This window comes from Scyliorhinus torazame, chromosome 17 (genome assembly GCF_047496885.1).
Source record: "Scyliorhinus torazame isolate Kashiwa2021f chromosome 17, sScyTor2.1, whole genome shotgun sequence".
Lineage (NCBI taxonomy): Eukaryota > Metazoa > Chordata > Chondrichthyes > Carcharhiniformes > Scyliorhinidae > Scyliorhinus > Scyliorhinus torazame.
In genome coordinates this window covers 27,425,616-27,440,474 of record NC_092723.1, presented here as the reverse complement: position 1 = coordinate 27,440,474, position 14,859 = coordinate 27,425,616, and the positions used below count along the sequence as shown (strand labels likewise).

Genomic DNA, 14,859 nt, shown 5'->3' with positions numbered 1-14,859 from the left:
GCTCTGTAACATATTTATGTTCTTTTCCAGGTTCATGCAGGAGTTGACAGAAATGTTGGGATTCACTCCATATAGATATTACTATTACACCTGGAAGTACATCTCCCCCCTGGCCATGGCAATCCTGATGGTGACCAGCATTATTCAGATGGGCATCACTCCCCCAGGATATAATGCCTGGATAATGGAGGAGGTAAGCCGAAAGGGAATTTCTGACTAAAGTGCTTTAAGATGGAGATGCGGTGTTAAGTTCAGGGGCTACAGAGACAAGTGGTTATTTTCCACAGAACAGACTTTAGGTGAGAAGGACCATATCACGGAGATGTATCGGTGGGAGGGTGGGTCATAGGGAAGGGAGGGGGTCTCTGTGGGGAGTGAGAATGTTCAGTCAGCTGACAAGGGGATCAGTGAGGTATCTTTGAGGGGGAGGAATGGGAGATATTATTGAGCGGTCTTGTGGGGTGGGGCAGGGGAGGGCTAATGGTGAGGCTCAGGGAGATGTTTTGGTGCGGTGGAAGTGGACAGTGAGTTGCTAGCGGTGTCAGTGAGCTGGTAGGGGTCAACACTAGGCTGAAATGGGGTAGAAGGAACTCTATGGGTCATCCCCTATCAATGATTTCATTTGTTTAGCTTCTGTTTTAGGATGTGACTGAGCTGATGAGTGTTATAATGCACTGCCCAGATTCCTGAGATAATCAAGTTGCTTTTTCGTTTTGCTAAATGAAGTCTCCTTTTCTTTGTCTAGGCTATGGAGAGGTTCCTAATATTCCCAGGCTGGGCCCTTGGGTTGACTATTGCTCTGATTGTGCTGGGAGTCCTCCCCATTCCAGTTGTCTTCATTGTCCGTCACTTCAATCTCGTGTCTGATGGGTCCAACACTTTATCCGTTTCGTACAAACGAGGCCGAATGATGAAAGATATGTCCAATTTGGATGATCACGATGAGACCAGGTTCATCCTCAGTAAGGTTCCCAGTGAAACTCCATCACCAATGCCCATCCATCGCTCCTATAATGGGCCTGATAGCACCTCACCTATGGAAATGACTGCTGCTAACGGGCGATATGGCATTGATTATCTGTCAGCTGGCACTCCCGAATCGGAATTGTAAGGTGGATCAGAAGAACAGAGTCACTACTTAATGCAGTTGTAATATAAAATGAAACAGTAAGCGGTGCAACGATTAATCAGCAATTGTAATTGGAGAAAATAACCTATAAGTCGAGCCATCGATTGAAATCAGGTCAATTTGACATTGAACTCCACTGGTAAAAAAACTAATGCAAATTGTGTTAACGAGTCAATGATAGACTTGTCCAATACTGGACCTGGAGCAGTGCAGGCACTGCATATACAATACGACCAATGGGAATCACTGTCACAATCTGACTCAATATCAGCAGACACTCAATATACCACCCATACCAACACAGATACACACCGACATATAATAGCACAAATCACACATTTACCAACCTTGTATCAGTGCAGATATTGTATATACTGACCTTTTATCTGCATATACACTGCATATACTAAACTTGCATTGACACAGAAGTATGTTAGCCCTGATTCAGGATAAATACTGAAGATTCTACCCCTGCATCAGCAGATATGAATATATTGATTTTATATTAGTACAGACAATGCAAACACTGCACATTCTGGATAGAATCAGCACAATATCACATGCTACCCTATATTATCACACACTATCTATACTAGCCCCAATTTAGCACAAATATTTAATATGTTAGGCCTGTATCTGCACATACATGCCATATACTGCCACATATTAACACAGGCACTACATGTACGGGCTAGTGTCAGTACAGGTGTGTGTACCAGCCTTGTGTCAGTATGGGAGTTCTGTTTGCTATCTGTGTGTCGATATAAATGTGACATGTATTAGCCATGTGTCAGTATGGGTATTGCGTGTACTAGCTGTGTGTCAGTACAGATGTTGCATCCATTCTGAACTTGTCACTGTTTCCATTACTCTTTCAGAGGCTGTGTTAATGGTTTTATTCATTGTCCAGTATCTGGCTTTTTATGGATTTGTTACTGACCCTGCTTTGCACATGTGTATTCTGATACCATCCCTGTATAAGTGACACAGGCTTCGAGATCCCCAGTAGGCACAAAACCCTAAGGAGATCCATTCCTACATATCAGGCTCCAACTAAGAATCCAGCAAAGACCCTCAATCAAAGCACAAAGGCTGGTAGCAGACTAGCACATACAGTAAATTATAACAACAGCAGGCAGCTGATGACTTGCAATGCCAAGGACAATAAGAAACACTTGAAACAGATTGCATTTTCCTTGCTCAATACTGTTCCCCTGAACACCTCACCGTGTTCCCCTTTGATTCTTCATTCCTGCTTTGAGAACAATCCAGACCATAAACCTCCCATAAACCTGGCAGATAACTGAGTCGAATAATCTATAAATTGATTAATTGTGACCGCTTCAGAATAAGAGCCACAGTGCAAACAGAGACCATTCAGCCAAGGCTGAACAGTGTCCCTAATGGTTCCAGAGAATTAGAGTTCAAATGCTACTATTGTAGTTTTGAATTCTGTTTAATAAAAGATATGGAATTAAAAACTATCTCAGTAAAAATGACGATAAAACGACCACATCGTCACAAAAACCTAACTGGTTCAGAAATACCCTTTAGGGAAGGAAATCTGCTGTCCTTACTTGGCGTGGCCTATATATGACTCCAGCCCTAAACAGCTGCCCTAGCAAGGGGCCGAGCAAGACACTCAGTTGGACTGACTACTTTGACTCAGTAGTAACACCCTCGCCTCTGATAGAGATGATCAAGGGTTCAATCCCACTGGAGAGGCTTCAGTCTAAAATCTATTCTGACACTTCTGTGCTGTGCCAAAAGTACTTTACTGTCTAAAGTGCTGTACTGTCGAGAGTGCTATACTGTCGAGAGTGCTATACTGTCGAGAGTGCTGTACTGTCGAGAGTGCTGTACTGCCAAAAATGCTGTACTGTCGAGAGTGTTGTACTGTCGAGAGTGCTGTACTGTCGAGAGTGCTGTACTGTCGAGAGTGCTGTACTGTCGAAGGCGTGTGTAGTGTGTGCTGTACTGTCGAGAGTGTTGTACTGTCGAGAGTGTTGTACTGTCGAGAGTGTTGTACTGTCGAGAGTGTTGTACTGTCGAGAGTGTTGTACTGTCGAGAGTGTTGTACTGTCGAGAGTGTTGTACTGTCGAGAGTGTTGTACTGTCGAGAGTGTTGTACTGTCGAGAGTGTTGTACTGTCGAGAGTGTTGTACTGTCGAGAGTGTTGTACTGTCGAGAGTGTTGTACTGTCGAGAGTGTTGTACTGTCGAGAGTGTTGTACCGTCGAGAGTGCTGTACCGTCGAGAGTGCTGTAAAGTCGAGAGCGCTGTACTGTCGAGAATGCTGTACTGTCGAGAGTGTAGTACTGTCGAGAGCGCTGTACTGTCGAAGGTGCTGTGCTGAGAGTGCTGTACTGTCGAGAGTGTTGTACTGCCGAGAGTGCTGAACTGTCGAAGGTGCTATACTGTCGAGAGTGCTGTACTGTCGAAGGTGCTGTACTGTCGAGAGTGCTGTGCTGTTGAGAGTGCTGTACTGTCGAAGGTGCTGTACTGTCGAGAGTGCTGTGCTGTTGAGAGTGCTGTACTGTCGAGAGTGCTGCACTATCGAAGGTGCAGTACTGTCGAAGGTGCAGTACTGTCGAAGGTGCTGTACTGTCGAAGGCGCTGTACTGTCGAGAGTGCTGTACTGTCGAAGGTGCTGTACTGTCGAGAGTGCTGTGCTGTTCAGAGTGCTGTACTGTCGAGAGTGCTGCACTATCGAAGGTGCAGTACTGTTGAAGGTGCAGTACTGTCGAAGGTGTTGTACTGTCGAAGGCGCTGTACTGTCGAAGGTGCTGTACTGTCGAAGACGCTGTACTGTCGAAGGTGCTGTACTGTCGAAGGTGCTGTACTGTCGAAGGTGCTGTACTGTCGAGAGTACTGTCCTGTCGAAAGTGCTGTACTGTTGAACGTGCTATACTCTCGAAGGCGCTGTACTATCGAAGGTGCTGCACTATCGAAGGTGCAGTACTGTCGAAGGTGTTGTGCTGTCGAAGGCGCTGTGCCGAGAGTGCTGTACTGTCAGAGGCGCTGTGCCGAGAGTGCTGTACTGTTGAAGGTGCTGTGCCGAGAATGATGTACTGTCGAAGGCGCTGTGCCGCGAGTGCTGTACTGTCGAGAGTGCTGTGCTTTCGAAGGTGTTGTACTGTCGAAGGTGCTGTATTGTCGAAGGTGCTGTACTGTCGAGAGTGTTGTACTGTCGAGAGTGCTGTACTGTCGAGAGTGCTGTACTGTCGAGAGTGCTGTACTGTCGAGAGTGCTGTACTGTCGAGAGTGCTGTACTGTTGAGAGTGCTGTACTGTCGAGAGTGCTGTACTTTCGAAGGTGCTGTACTGTCGAGAGTGCTGTACTGTCGAGAGTGCTGTACTGTCGAGAGTGCTGTACTGTCGAGAGTGCTGTACTGTCGAGAGTGCTGTACTGTCGAAGGTGCTGTATTGTCGAAGGTGCTGTACTGTCGAGAGTGTTGTACTGTCGAGAGTGTTGTACTGTCGAGAGTGTTGTACTGTCGAGAGTGCTGTACTGTCGAGAGTGCTGTACTGTCGAAGGTGCTGTACTTTCGAAGGTGCTGTACTGTCGAAGGTGCTGTACTGTCGAAGGTGCTGTACTGTCGAAGGTGCTGTACTGTCGAAGGTGCTGTACTGTCGAGAGTGCTGTACTGTCGAAAGTGCTGTACTGTCGAGAGTGCTGTACTGTCGAAGGTGCAGTACTGTCAAAGGTGCTGTACTGTTGAAGGTGCTGCACTGTCGAGAGTGCTGTACTGTCGAAGGTGCTGTACTGTCGAAGGTGCTGTACTGTCGAATGTGCTGTACTTTCGAAGGTGTTGTACTGTCGAAGGTGCTGTACTGTCGAGATTGCTGTACTGTCGAGAGTGCTGTACTGTCGAGAGTGTTGTACTGTCGAAGGTGCTGTACTGTCGAGAGTGCTATACGGTCGAAAGTGCTGAACGGTTGAAGGTGCTGTACTGTCGAGAGTGCTGTGCCGAGAGTGCTGTGTCGAGAGTGCTGTACTGTCGAAGGTGCTGCACTGTCGAAGGTGCTGCACTGTCGAAGGTGCTGTACTGTCAAGAGTGCTGTACTGTCAAAGGTGCTGTACTGTCGAAGGTGCTGTACTGTCGAAGGTGCTGCACTGTCGAAGGTGCTGTACTGTCAAGAGTGCTGTACTGTCAAAGGTGCTGTACTGTCGAAGGTGCTGTACTGTCGAGAGTGCTGTGCCGAGAGTGCGGTACTGTCGAGAGTGCTGTACTGTTGAAGGTGCTGTACTGTGGAAGGTATTGTACCATCGAAGGTGCTGTACTGTCGAAGGTGCTGAACTGTCAAAGGTGCTGTACTGTCAAGAGTGCTGTACTGTCGAAGGTATTGTACTATCGAAGGTGCTGTACTGTCGAAGGTGCTGTACTGTCGAAGGTGCTGTACTGTCGAAGGTGCTGCACTGTCGAAGGTGCTGCACTGTTGAAGGTGCTGTACTGTCGAAGGTGCTGTACTGTCGAAGGTGCTGTACTGTTGAGAGTGCTGTACTGTCGAAGGTATTGTACTATCGAAGGTGCTGTACTGTCGATGGTGCTGTACTGTCGAGAGTGTAGTACTGTCGAATGTGCTGTACTGTTGAAGGCTCTGTCCCGAGAGTACTGTACTGTCGAAAGCTCTGTGCCGAGAGTACTGTACTGTCGAAAGCTCTGTGCCGAGAGTGCTGTACTGTCGCGAATGCTGTCTGTCAGATGGGACAATAGACCGGACACTATATATTCTCTCTGATGGATGTAAATAATTCCATGGCTATTTAAAAGGGATGTGTCTGAGCAAAAGAACATTTTTTAAAAACTTAAACCAGACACAAAGCTCATTGCTGTGGATGTAACACATTTGGGATGAGCAATGAATGGGGCCTTTCCAATTTGGGCATTGAGAATGAAGAGAAAAGCTTCCACTTTTGATCCTTTACCCGATGAGCAGGGATCCAGACCTCTGAAGCTAAAACTGTCTTTTGCACAGCTCGCTATTTTCATTCCCTTTGCCTTAATTGCCCTCAACATCCACTCAGCACCCTATTCTTCCTCGACTTACAGCTGAATCAATCAGCCTTGACCACACTCCCCTCCTCTCACCACACTCTGCTCATCTCCCATTGTCTCCCGTTTCTCTTCTGCTCAATTCCCTACCTCTCCCCTTCCCCTCCGCCTCCAGTTACCTCACCTTCCCTCTGTTCACCTCTCTCACCCTACCTTCACCCTCAGATTCCCTCCCCACCACTCTCCCTCCCTTTCATTCACCATCTCTGACACTGCTCTCCTTTCCAGTTTCAGTTCATTTCCCTGAAATATACACACTGTGGCTCCCATAACCTTATTGATGTAATACCCAGAGTAATGTAGAGTGATAACTTGGAGTCCTGGGCCCACTTGGTTTATGGCGAGTTAGTGCAGCTGGAGGTGGCACTACAGCTCTCAGTGGGGAATACTGATCGAAATCTGGGGCAAGATTCTGGAACTTCCTCCCTAACAGCACTGTGGGTGTACCTACACCACATGGGCAGCAGCGGTTCAAGATGGCGGCTCACCATCACCTTCTCAAGGGCAATTAGGGATGGCCAATAAATGCTGGCCTAACCAGCGATGCCCCCATCCCGTGAATGAAGAATAAAACAAGGCTCCTGTTTGCTATTCCTGCTGTTCCTCAGACACCGTTAAATAACTGACCTTCACTCAATTCCTCAGCTGACTCGTGAGTGGTGGCTACGTGGGAGAGTGCTGCAGGAATGTACCAGATAAACAATTATTGTTTTCAAGAGAAGATGGGACAAAAATGAGGGCTGGGGTGCTGCTGGGAATGTGTAATTCTACAAGTTGGTTTCGGCTGCAATCGCTCAGGTTCTTCCAAACGTGGAATGAATTTCCAGCCATGAAGGGGAGTTGAGAATCCATTCTCGGCTCCAATTTGATGCGAGTTGGCACCTCGCATACAAACGTTCCAATTGAATTGCATCCCTCCTTCACCAGAGGGATACAGGCCACAGCTGGGTGAGAGAGGTTTATCACCCCGCACTAGGCCACACACAATGCGCCAGCATGCAGTGCCAACATGCCCCACACAGTGCACCAACATGCAGTGCCAACATGCCCTGCACAGCTTTTCAAACATTGTCCATGTTTAGCAATTGACTTGTTGATGGCAGCTAGCCTGACCACCACTGACCAATCAGTGTTGGTTTACAAATCGCAGTATTAAAGCTCATAAAATATAGAATTAACAACAATTCCAATAACTAAGCAGCAAATTTCTGGCGCTGAACAATAATCGTTGCATTCTGTATGATGTTCAGAGATTGACGTAACTTGCGTTAAATGTCAGTAGTTAAAGTTCCTGTGTATGTTATTGGTACTTTAGGTAAAGTAGTATGAATGTGTATTTGGGGTAGGAATTATTTTAGCGTTTCGGCCGAGCCCAGTTAACGTATAGCACATGATGGTAAGCACAGTGGGGACATACCTTTGCTATTTCTCTCGATTTAGTGTAGTAAGATCCTGTTGTTTTCAGAGATTTATAGATTTCTGCTTTAAAGTGTTGATAAATTGTACAACCAGATGGATCCGATATAATCATTCATTGCACTTTATTATTGCTAGAGGTGCAGCAATATATCCAGAGATAGAAGCATACAGCACAAAAAGGGGCCACTCAGCCTATCATGCTCCTGCTGGCTCATTGATAGAGCAACCCAATTGCTTCCACTCCTTCGGCACTTTCTCTACAGCCCTGCAAATTTTCTCTTTTTCAAGTATTTATCTTTGGAAAAATAATTGTATTTGAACGTTTCTATTGAATCTGTTGCCAGATGAACTATTTACACTTGTTTTTTTAAATATAAATTTAGAGTACCCAATTCATTTTTTCCAATGAAGGGGCAATTTAGCGTGGCCAATCCAGCTTGCACATTTTTGGATTGTGGCAGCGAAACCCACGCAAACACGGGGAGAATGTGCAAACTCCACACGGACAATGACCCAGAGCCGGGATCGAACCTGGGATCTCAGCGCCGTGAGGCCGCAGTGCTAACCCACTGCGCCACCGTGCTGCCCTAACTATTTACACTTGTGACAATGCTGAAAGTTAGAAAATCTGAGACGAGAGAGGTTGCTTGCAATACCATCTTACAGCCCCAGTGGGGCCAGTTGTTAATTTAGACTCTGCATTGTTCATTCAGTATGTGGTGCTGGGGGCATCTACAGGTGGTTCCTGGTACTGCAGGCAGTTAACCCAGTGCACGGCTAGTTAACCCAGTGGACAGCAAGTTAACCAGTATATGGCTAGTTATCAAGACTGGCTTAACTTCAGGAACCGCGATGTTCTCAACTTGGATTACCAGCTGGTTTAGACAGGTGACCGTGGAAACTCAGGTTTGGGATTCTGAGGTTTACATGGAGTTCCAGCTTCTCCACAGTGATTTCTGTTGACCCTTACTATCCCAGACATTAGCCATTGGGGAAAGATCGGAGAGTGACCACTGACTGCTAACTTGTGGCTATCCCTCAATTGGGTTTACCACTTGCTTAAGAGGAGGAGGAAGGGGAGAAACACCTTTCTGACTGAATAGGAAATGTGACCTTGACCCACTTGTTGATATTAGCAGCTTAGATGTTGTCAATACTGCGGTAGAGATGCCGAGATCTCCTCACCCCCCCTGTATGAAAGGGGAGGCGGGTATTCTCAACCCTGGTGCCAGTTTGAATAAGTCAAAAACCTCCAAAAACAGCCCCGAATAGGAAATAAAAATGATACACAAGAAATAGAAGCAGAAAGTTCTGGAAAGATAAAGCTGGCTTGAAGGTAACTGAAAGGGGGACGTTTGGAGCGGGCGTCACCCAAGCAGCTGTGACAGAGAGACTGGCTCTGGGATTTTCTGAATTTGTCAAATCGACTGTTTAATTCCAGCAGTTTCTGTTTTCAGGAAATTTCCTCACCTCCAGGTTTCGATCCGTATGGGTGGCTCGTGTGAGAAATGGAAAACTCTGAGCTCCACACTAGAGGGCGCAGGATAGTCAAAACATCACCAATGCTTCCTGGGCAGTACTGTCCTGTCCCTTCCTCTATAAATGGTGATCAGGGCAGAGACAGCAGAGATACAATCAGTCGGAGTTAGCAGCTCTGTCGTGTCAATCATCTTTGTATTTTTCAGGGGGTCCCCTGCTGTAGACTTGGCAGTGCAAATACCATTCAGCTCATGCAGCATTCCAGTCACTCAGATAGCATAATGAGCTTTATGGTTGGCCCGGTGCCCACTATTACACTTTTGACTTCCTGTGTCCACGTTTAGAATGAAAATTCTCTCTTTAAACAGGTCACACTGTCATGACATGCCCACTAAAATGTAGCACCGTTACTGGGTGAATGTACGAAGGTCAAAACACCTTCCAGTGCAAATTAGGACGTTTTACGGAGAAACCTTGACAGGCTTGGTAGGCCCGTGATTTTAATATCGATACACGTCGGACAAAAATAGCAATGTCAACTAAAATTTCAGATACTAAATGTGGGATAAGAGATTGAACAGGAGAAAATGAGCAGCAGCAAGTAAAGTTTGTGAGTTGTTTTGCAGGTTACTTATCCATTACTATCCCAGTGATTTTAGTTACTGATCAATCTGCCCTGTATTCCTGTGTCTGGGGTCACAGCGTCACTAGGGGTCACGGTGACCCAATTCAGAGCGAAGGGGCAACGTGAGAAGCAAATAAGCCCAAGGAGCTGCCAACAGCCAAGGGGTTCATTTACTTTGTGATTAATTCTTACCTGGGGCTCATCCTCAGCACCTGATACCTCCCGAGCAAAAGTTACCCATGATTGTTACACCTCTAGTCTTTATAGGTAGGATATTGACCATTAATGAATTCTAATTTGGTATTTGTGTGACTTAGAGAATATAGTGATAGTTTAAAGATATTTATATTGTACATTGAAACTGTATATGTCTGTGTACATTATGTTAAATTATGAAATTTACAAATGTTACGCTGAATATTTTCAAGCTATTGTTGTTTTGTGGTGCTGTATATATTCATTGTATATTTAATATATGATTATATGGGAAGAGTTAGAATTTCCTTGTTTTATATTGTTTGAAGAAGTTTCTTGTCTTTTTCTGGTGGATCTGCGTTTATCGTTTATTTATTATTTAGCTCCATTTTCCTCTGATGTCTGACTGGGGAGTAAATGTTTGATTCTCTTGCTCCTGAGACTAGCGGGAGGTACGCGGGAATAGGTGTACACTGAAGCCGGAGGCTGGGATGCCGATAGTCCTGGTCCGCAAATAAACTGTCCTCACGGGCCTGAAGGGGCCGGATCACCCCAACCACCACCTCCCCCACACACACAGTCACACGTCACAAAGCTGGTGTCAGGTTGAGCGCCTGACACAAAAGACCAGCTTCCGGAGCGGGGACAGCCGGAACTACTAGGGACATCTCTACTGGGGCAGCGGCCAAATACAGAGTGAGGATCGGGGCCTTCACTCACCTTCCAGGAGCAGACTCAGCCATACCTGCGAGGGACACTTCTACCGGGGCAGCTGCTAAATATAGGGCGAGGATTGGGGCCTTCACTCACCTTTTGGGAGTGGGGGATCTACGAGGGGCACCACTGCTGGGGCAGGGGGCTGAGTTTCCGAAAACATCCCCGAAGTGACATCACAGAAAAGCGGTAAGTCCACTGGGTGGTAAGAACCTGCTGTTAGCTTTAACTAGAAAAATAGATCGTTTATAAAGAAGTAGCTCCTTGAATTTCAGTAAGGAACACGAGCAATATGGAAAGTAAAGTAAAATCAAGTCAAAGTGAAATAAGATAATTTAGTAAATAAAGTAAGATAAGGTTAAAGAGCAGAGCTGGGAGGAAAAAAAGAAAGAGCGAGACTCAGAGCGGAGTGTGAGCTTGGAGTTTGGAACTCCTGAGGTGACGTCAGGATTCAAAAGTGACGTTATGATAATGGAAGCAGCTGATTGGGTGAGTACAGTCGGGTAAGCTTTTAGTAATTTTATCACTTATAGTTTGTAAGTTCTTTATTTTATGGTTTATAGTTTGTAAGGGTTATATTCTGTAGTAACTAGGAACAGGGAAGAAGAGCCCTATAGTAATTGTTATTATTTGATATTGAGTGTCTTCCAAAAGGTTTGATTTAAAGAGGTAAGTTAGGGCAGGAGAGCTCAAAGCTTTGGTGTGCTCTTCCTGCGCCATGTGGGAAGCCAAGAACATTTCTAGTGTCCAGGATTAGCATGTGTGCAGGAAGTGTCTCCCACAGCAGCTCCTGGAAGCCCGGGCTTTGGAGCAAGAGCGGTGGCTGGGGACATTGTGGAGCATCCAAGAGGTGGAGAGTATCGTGGATAGCATGTATAGAGAGGTAATCACACCACGGTCAGGCAGGAAGGGAATGGGTGGCCACCAGGCAGAGCCATAGGTGCAGGAAGGCAGTGCAGGAATCTCCTGCGTTGGGGATTTACTTGTAAGGGGAATAGATAGATGTTTCTGTGGCCATAAATGAGACTCCAGGATGGTATGTTGCCATCATGAGGGTCAAGGAAGTCTCGGAGTGGTTAGGGGACATTCTAGAGGTGGAGGGTGAACAGCCAGTTGTCGTGGTACACAATGATACCAACGACATTGGTAAAAAAAAGAGATGAGGTCCTAAAAGCAGAATATGGGGACAAAGGAAGTAAGTTGAAAAGTTGGACCTCAAAAGTAGTGATCTCAGGGTTATTACCAGTGCAGCATGCTAGTCAGAGCAGAAATAGCAGGGTATATCAGATGAATACATGGCTGAAGGGATGGTGAGAGTAGAAGGGTTTGTGACTCCTTTAACATTGGGATCGGATCTGGGGGAGGTGGAATCAGGACAAACTGGATGAATTACACCTGGCCAGGACAGGGACTGATATCGGAGGGGGGCTACTTGCAAGAGTGATTGGAGAGAGTTTAAACTAAAATGGTAAGGGGATGGGAACCTATGGAAGGAGTCAGAGGAGAAGGAAACACAGACAAGAACAAAGGACAGAAAGGGGAATAAAAAACGTGATAGAGAAATCAAGGGCCCGAATCAAACAGGCCACAGTGAATGGGGACAGGACAAAGAATGTTAAAAAGACAGGCCTTAAGGCTTTGTGCCTTAATGCGTGGAGCATTCGCAATAAAGTGGATGAATAAATCACGCAAATTGATGTAAACGGGTATGCTAGAGTCAGGATTGCGGACTCATGGCTGCAAGGTGACCAAGGATGGGAACCGAACATCCAGGGATATTCATTATTTAGGAAGAACAGACAAAACGGAAAAGGCGGTGGGATTGCATTGCCCGTTAAAGAGGAAATTAATGCAATAGTGAGGACGGATATTAGCTCCGACAGTGTGGAATCTGTATGGGTAGAGTTGAGAAACATCAAGAGACAAAGAAAACTTACTGGGGGTTGTATGTAGACCCCCCAAAACTGTAGCGGTGGTGTTGGGAATGGCATTAAACAAGAAATCAGAGAGTGGATATGTGCAATGAGAAAGAAATAATTGGCAGTCACGTTGCGCAAGGTTCCTTGGGGATGAGCGACCATAAGATGTTGGAATTATTCATCGATATGGAGAGTGGTGTAATTGATTCTGAGACTAGGGACCTGAATCTAAATGAAGGAAACTACAATGGTATGAGACATGAGTTGGATTCCAAAGGATTGGGGAATGTTGCTTAAAGTGATGACGATGGATAGGCAATGTCAAACATTTAAAGAGGCATTGGATGAACTGCAACAATTGTTCATTCCTGGTGCAAAAATAAACTGGAAAAGCTGGCCAAAATAGAGTATGAGTGTAAGCTTGTGGGGAACATAAAAACTGACTGTAAAAGCTTCTACAGGAATGGGAAGAGAAAAAGGCTGGTGAAGACCATTGTAGGTCCCTTACACTCCCAAACAGGGTAATTTATAATGTGGACCAAAGAAATGGCTGACCGACTTGTGATGAATAGAGGATTTTAGGGGTATTGGATTATAAATATTGGGGCAATTTAAGGCTGAAAAGCCTGGGGTTAGAGTGTGTTTAACTGCAGTGGTCATGTTTAAAAAAAATCAAAAGCAGAAAATACTGGACAATCCCGGCAGGTCTGACAGCATCTGTGGAGAGAGAAGGGAGCTAACGTTTGGAGTATGGATGACTCTCTGACAAAACTGTCAGTTCAAAAGTAATTTGCTTTTATTTTTAAAAAATAAACCTGTTTTGCAGCTCCGGGGAGCTTTTCAGAGCCAGAAAGTGAAATTGATCAGATAAATGTATTTTCTGTCATGTCTAAAGCACTGTGATTTGACTGGGGGAAGTGCCTGGTGAGTGCTGTCAGCCTGGAGAGAGTTAATTTATTTTTCAGCTTGAGAAGATGATGTCATTGCTGGGTAGAACTAAGGGATTGGGAGATATTTTGAGACAGCTTTGGAGAGAAGTTGAAGTCTGATCTGGCAATCCTTGTTTTGACCACAAGTAAAGGCAGTTTTCACTCACAGCAGGAGAGTTATAAGAACAATAATATTTAAAGCAGAGCAGTCTTGTCTGAGGACAAGGAAGAAGCTGAAGCATGCCAGGTGAACCAGTTTATTTTGAAGATATTCAGCCAGAGTCTGCAGGGATTCTAACAGGAGTCCAAATCTGTTCTGTGAAGCAAGTATTACTCTATGCCATGCTGATTTTAAGATGGATTGAGAACTGCATGTTTATTTTCTTATTGTTTAATGGGGAATTGAGCAGTAGTGTTTAAGGGGTAATTGTACGCTGTTCTTTTCGGGTGTAAAAAAGAGTTTAATATTGTATTCATAATAAAATTTTGTTGTAAAAATACCAATTTTCTTCATGCAATCATTCCTGGCATGAATCCTTTCCGCACAGTCTTATAAAAATAAACTAAAATATTGGTGTTTGGTCCAGTATCTTAGTTACTGTTGGAGTCTGGTCTGGGATGATGAAAAACAAAATACATATTTTGGTTCTGTCTTCACAAAGGAAGACACAATTAACGTAGCAGATATGGTGGCGGACACAGGGTTTAGTTAGAGGGAGGAACTGAGGAAATCAGTATTGTTCCATTGCGAGGTAAGCAAGGAGGCAGGTTTTAATCACAAGAGTGATTTATTTAACCAAGAAGATCCAATTCACAAAGCAGTACAACTGCTGGACAGGTCTTATTCCCACGACTCCCAGGCTGGCCAAACGCCAACAGCCAGATCCGCACCTAAACACCTGACAGGCTAACGTTCGCACGCTCCATCCCCACGGGCTCAGGGCCTGTCACGTGACCCACAAAGTATCACCCCTTAAAGGGGCCACGCAACCACATTCCTCCCCCAGGGAGTTCCCTTACAGATCACTGAAATACAAAAACAGAAAAAAATCTTATTTACAGTTATATAAAGAGAGTTACAGTAAGGGTAGCTCAAAACAGAGTTTACAAAGTAAGTCTGTCAGGTGGCTTTCTAATCCTTGCTGAACGTCTCAACTTGGCCACTGGCTTTTCCAGATTGGAGGCATCCGGCTCTGTAGCAAGAACAGGCAAATCAGCACAGTTCAACATAGGGGCAGTACTTACAAGCTCTTCAACTACTTCTGTGGCCTCCAATGACTCTTGGTTCTAACACTACTGACTCGGCCAGTGATACACTGCTAGTTGGGATTGGGGCTACCTGCCCATTTGTGGGGACGACAGTTTCTCTCTTCCTCAAATGATGGACATGTTTTC

General features: G+C 45.4%; 1 protein-coding gene across 2 annotated transcripts in view; it reads left to right on the top strand.

The window, feature by feature from the left end:
• The window catches only part of LOC140393798 (sodium-dependent neutral amino acid transporter SLC6A17-like), a 112,075-nt gene extending 98,113 nt beyond the window's left edge, over window positions 1-13,962 (top strand). For both annotated transcript variants that reach the window (XM_072480243.1, XM_072480244.1), the window contains exons 11-12: window positions 31-193; window positions 746-13,962. In XM_072480243.1, coding sequence (XP_072336344.1) covers window positions 31-193; window positions 746-1,111 — 529 coding nt within the window. In that variant the 3' untranslated portion in view covers window positions 1,112-13,962. The remainder of the gene's footprint in view (window positions 1-30; window positions 194-745) is intronic.
• The last annotated feature ends 897 nt before the right edge of the window (window positions 13,963-14,859 follow it).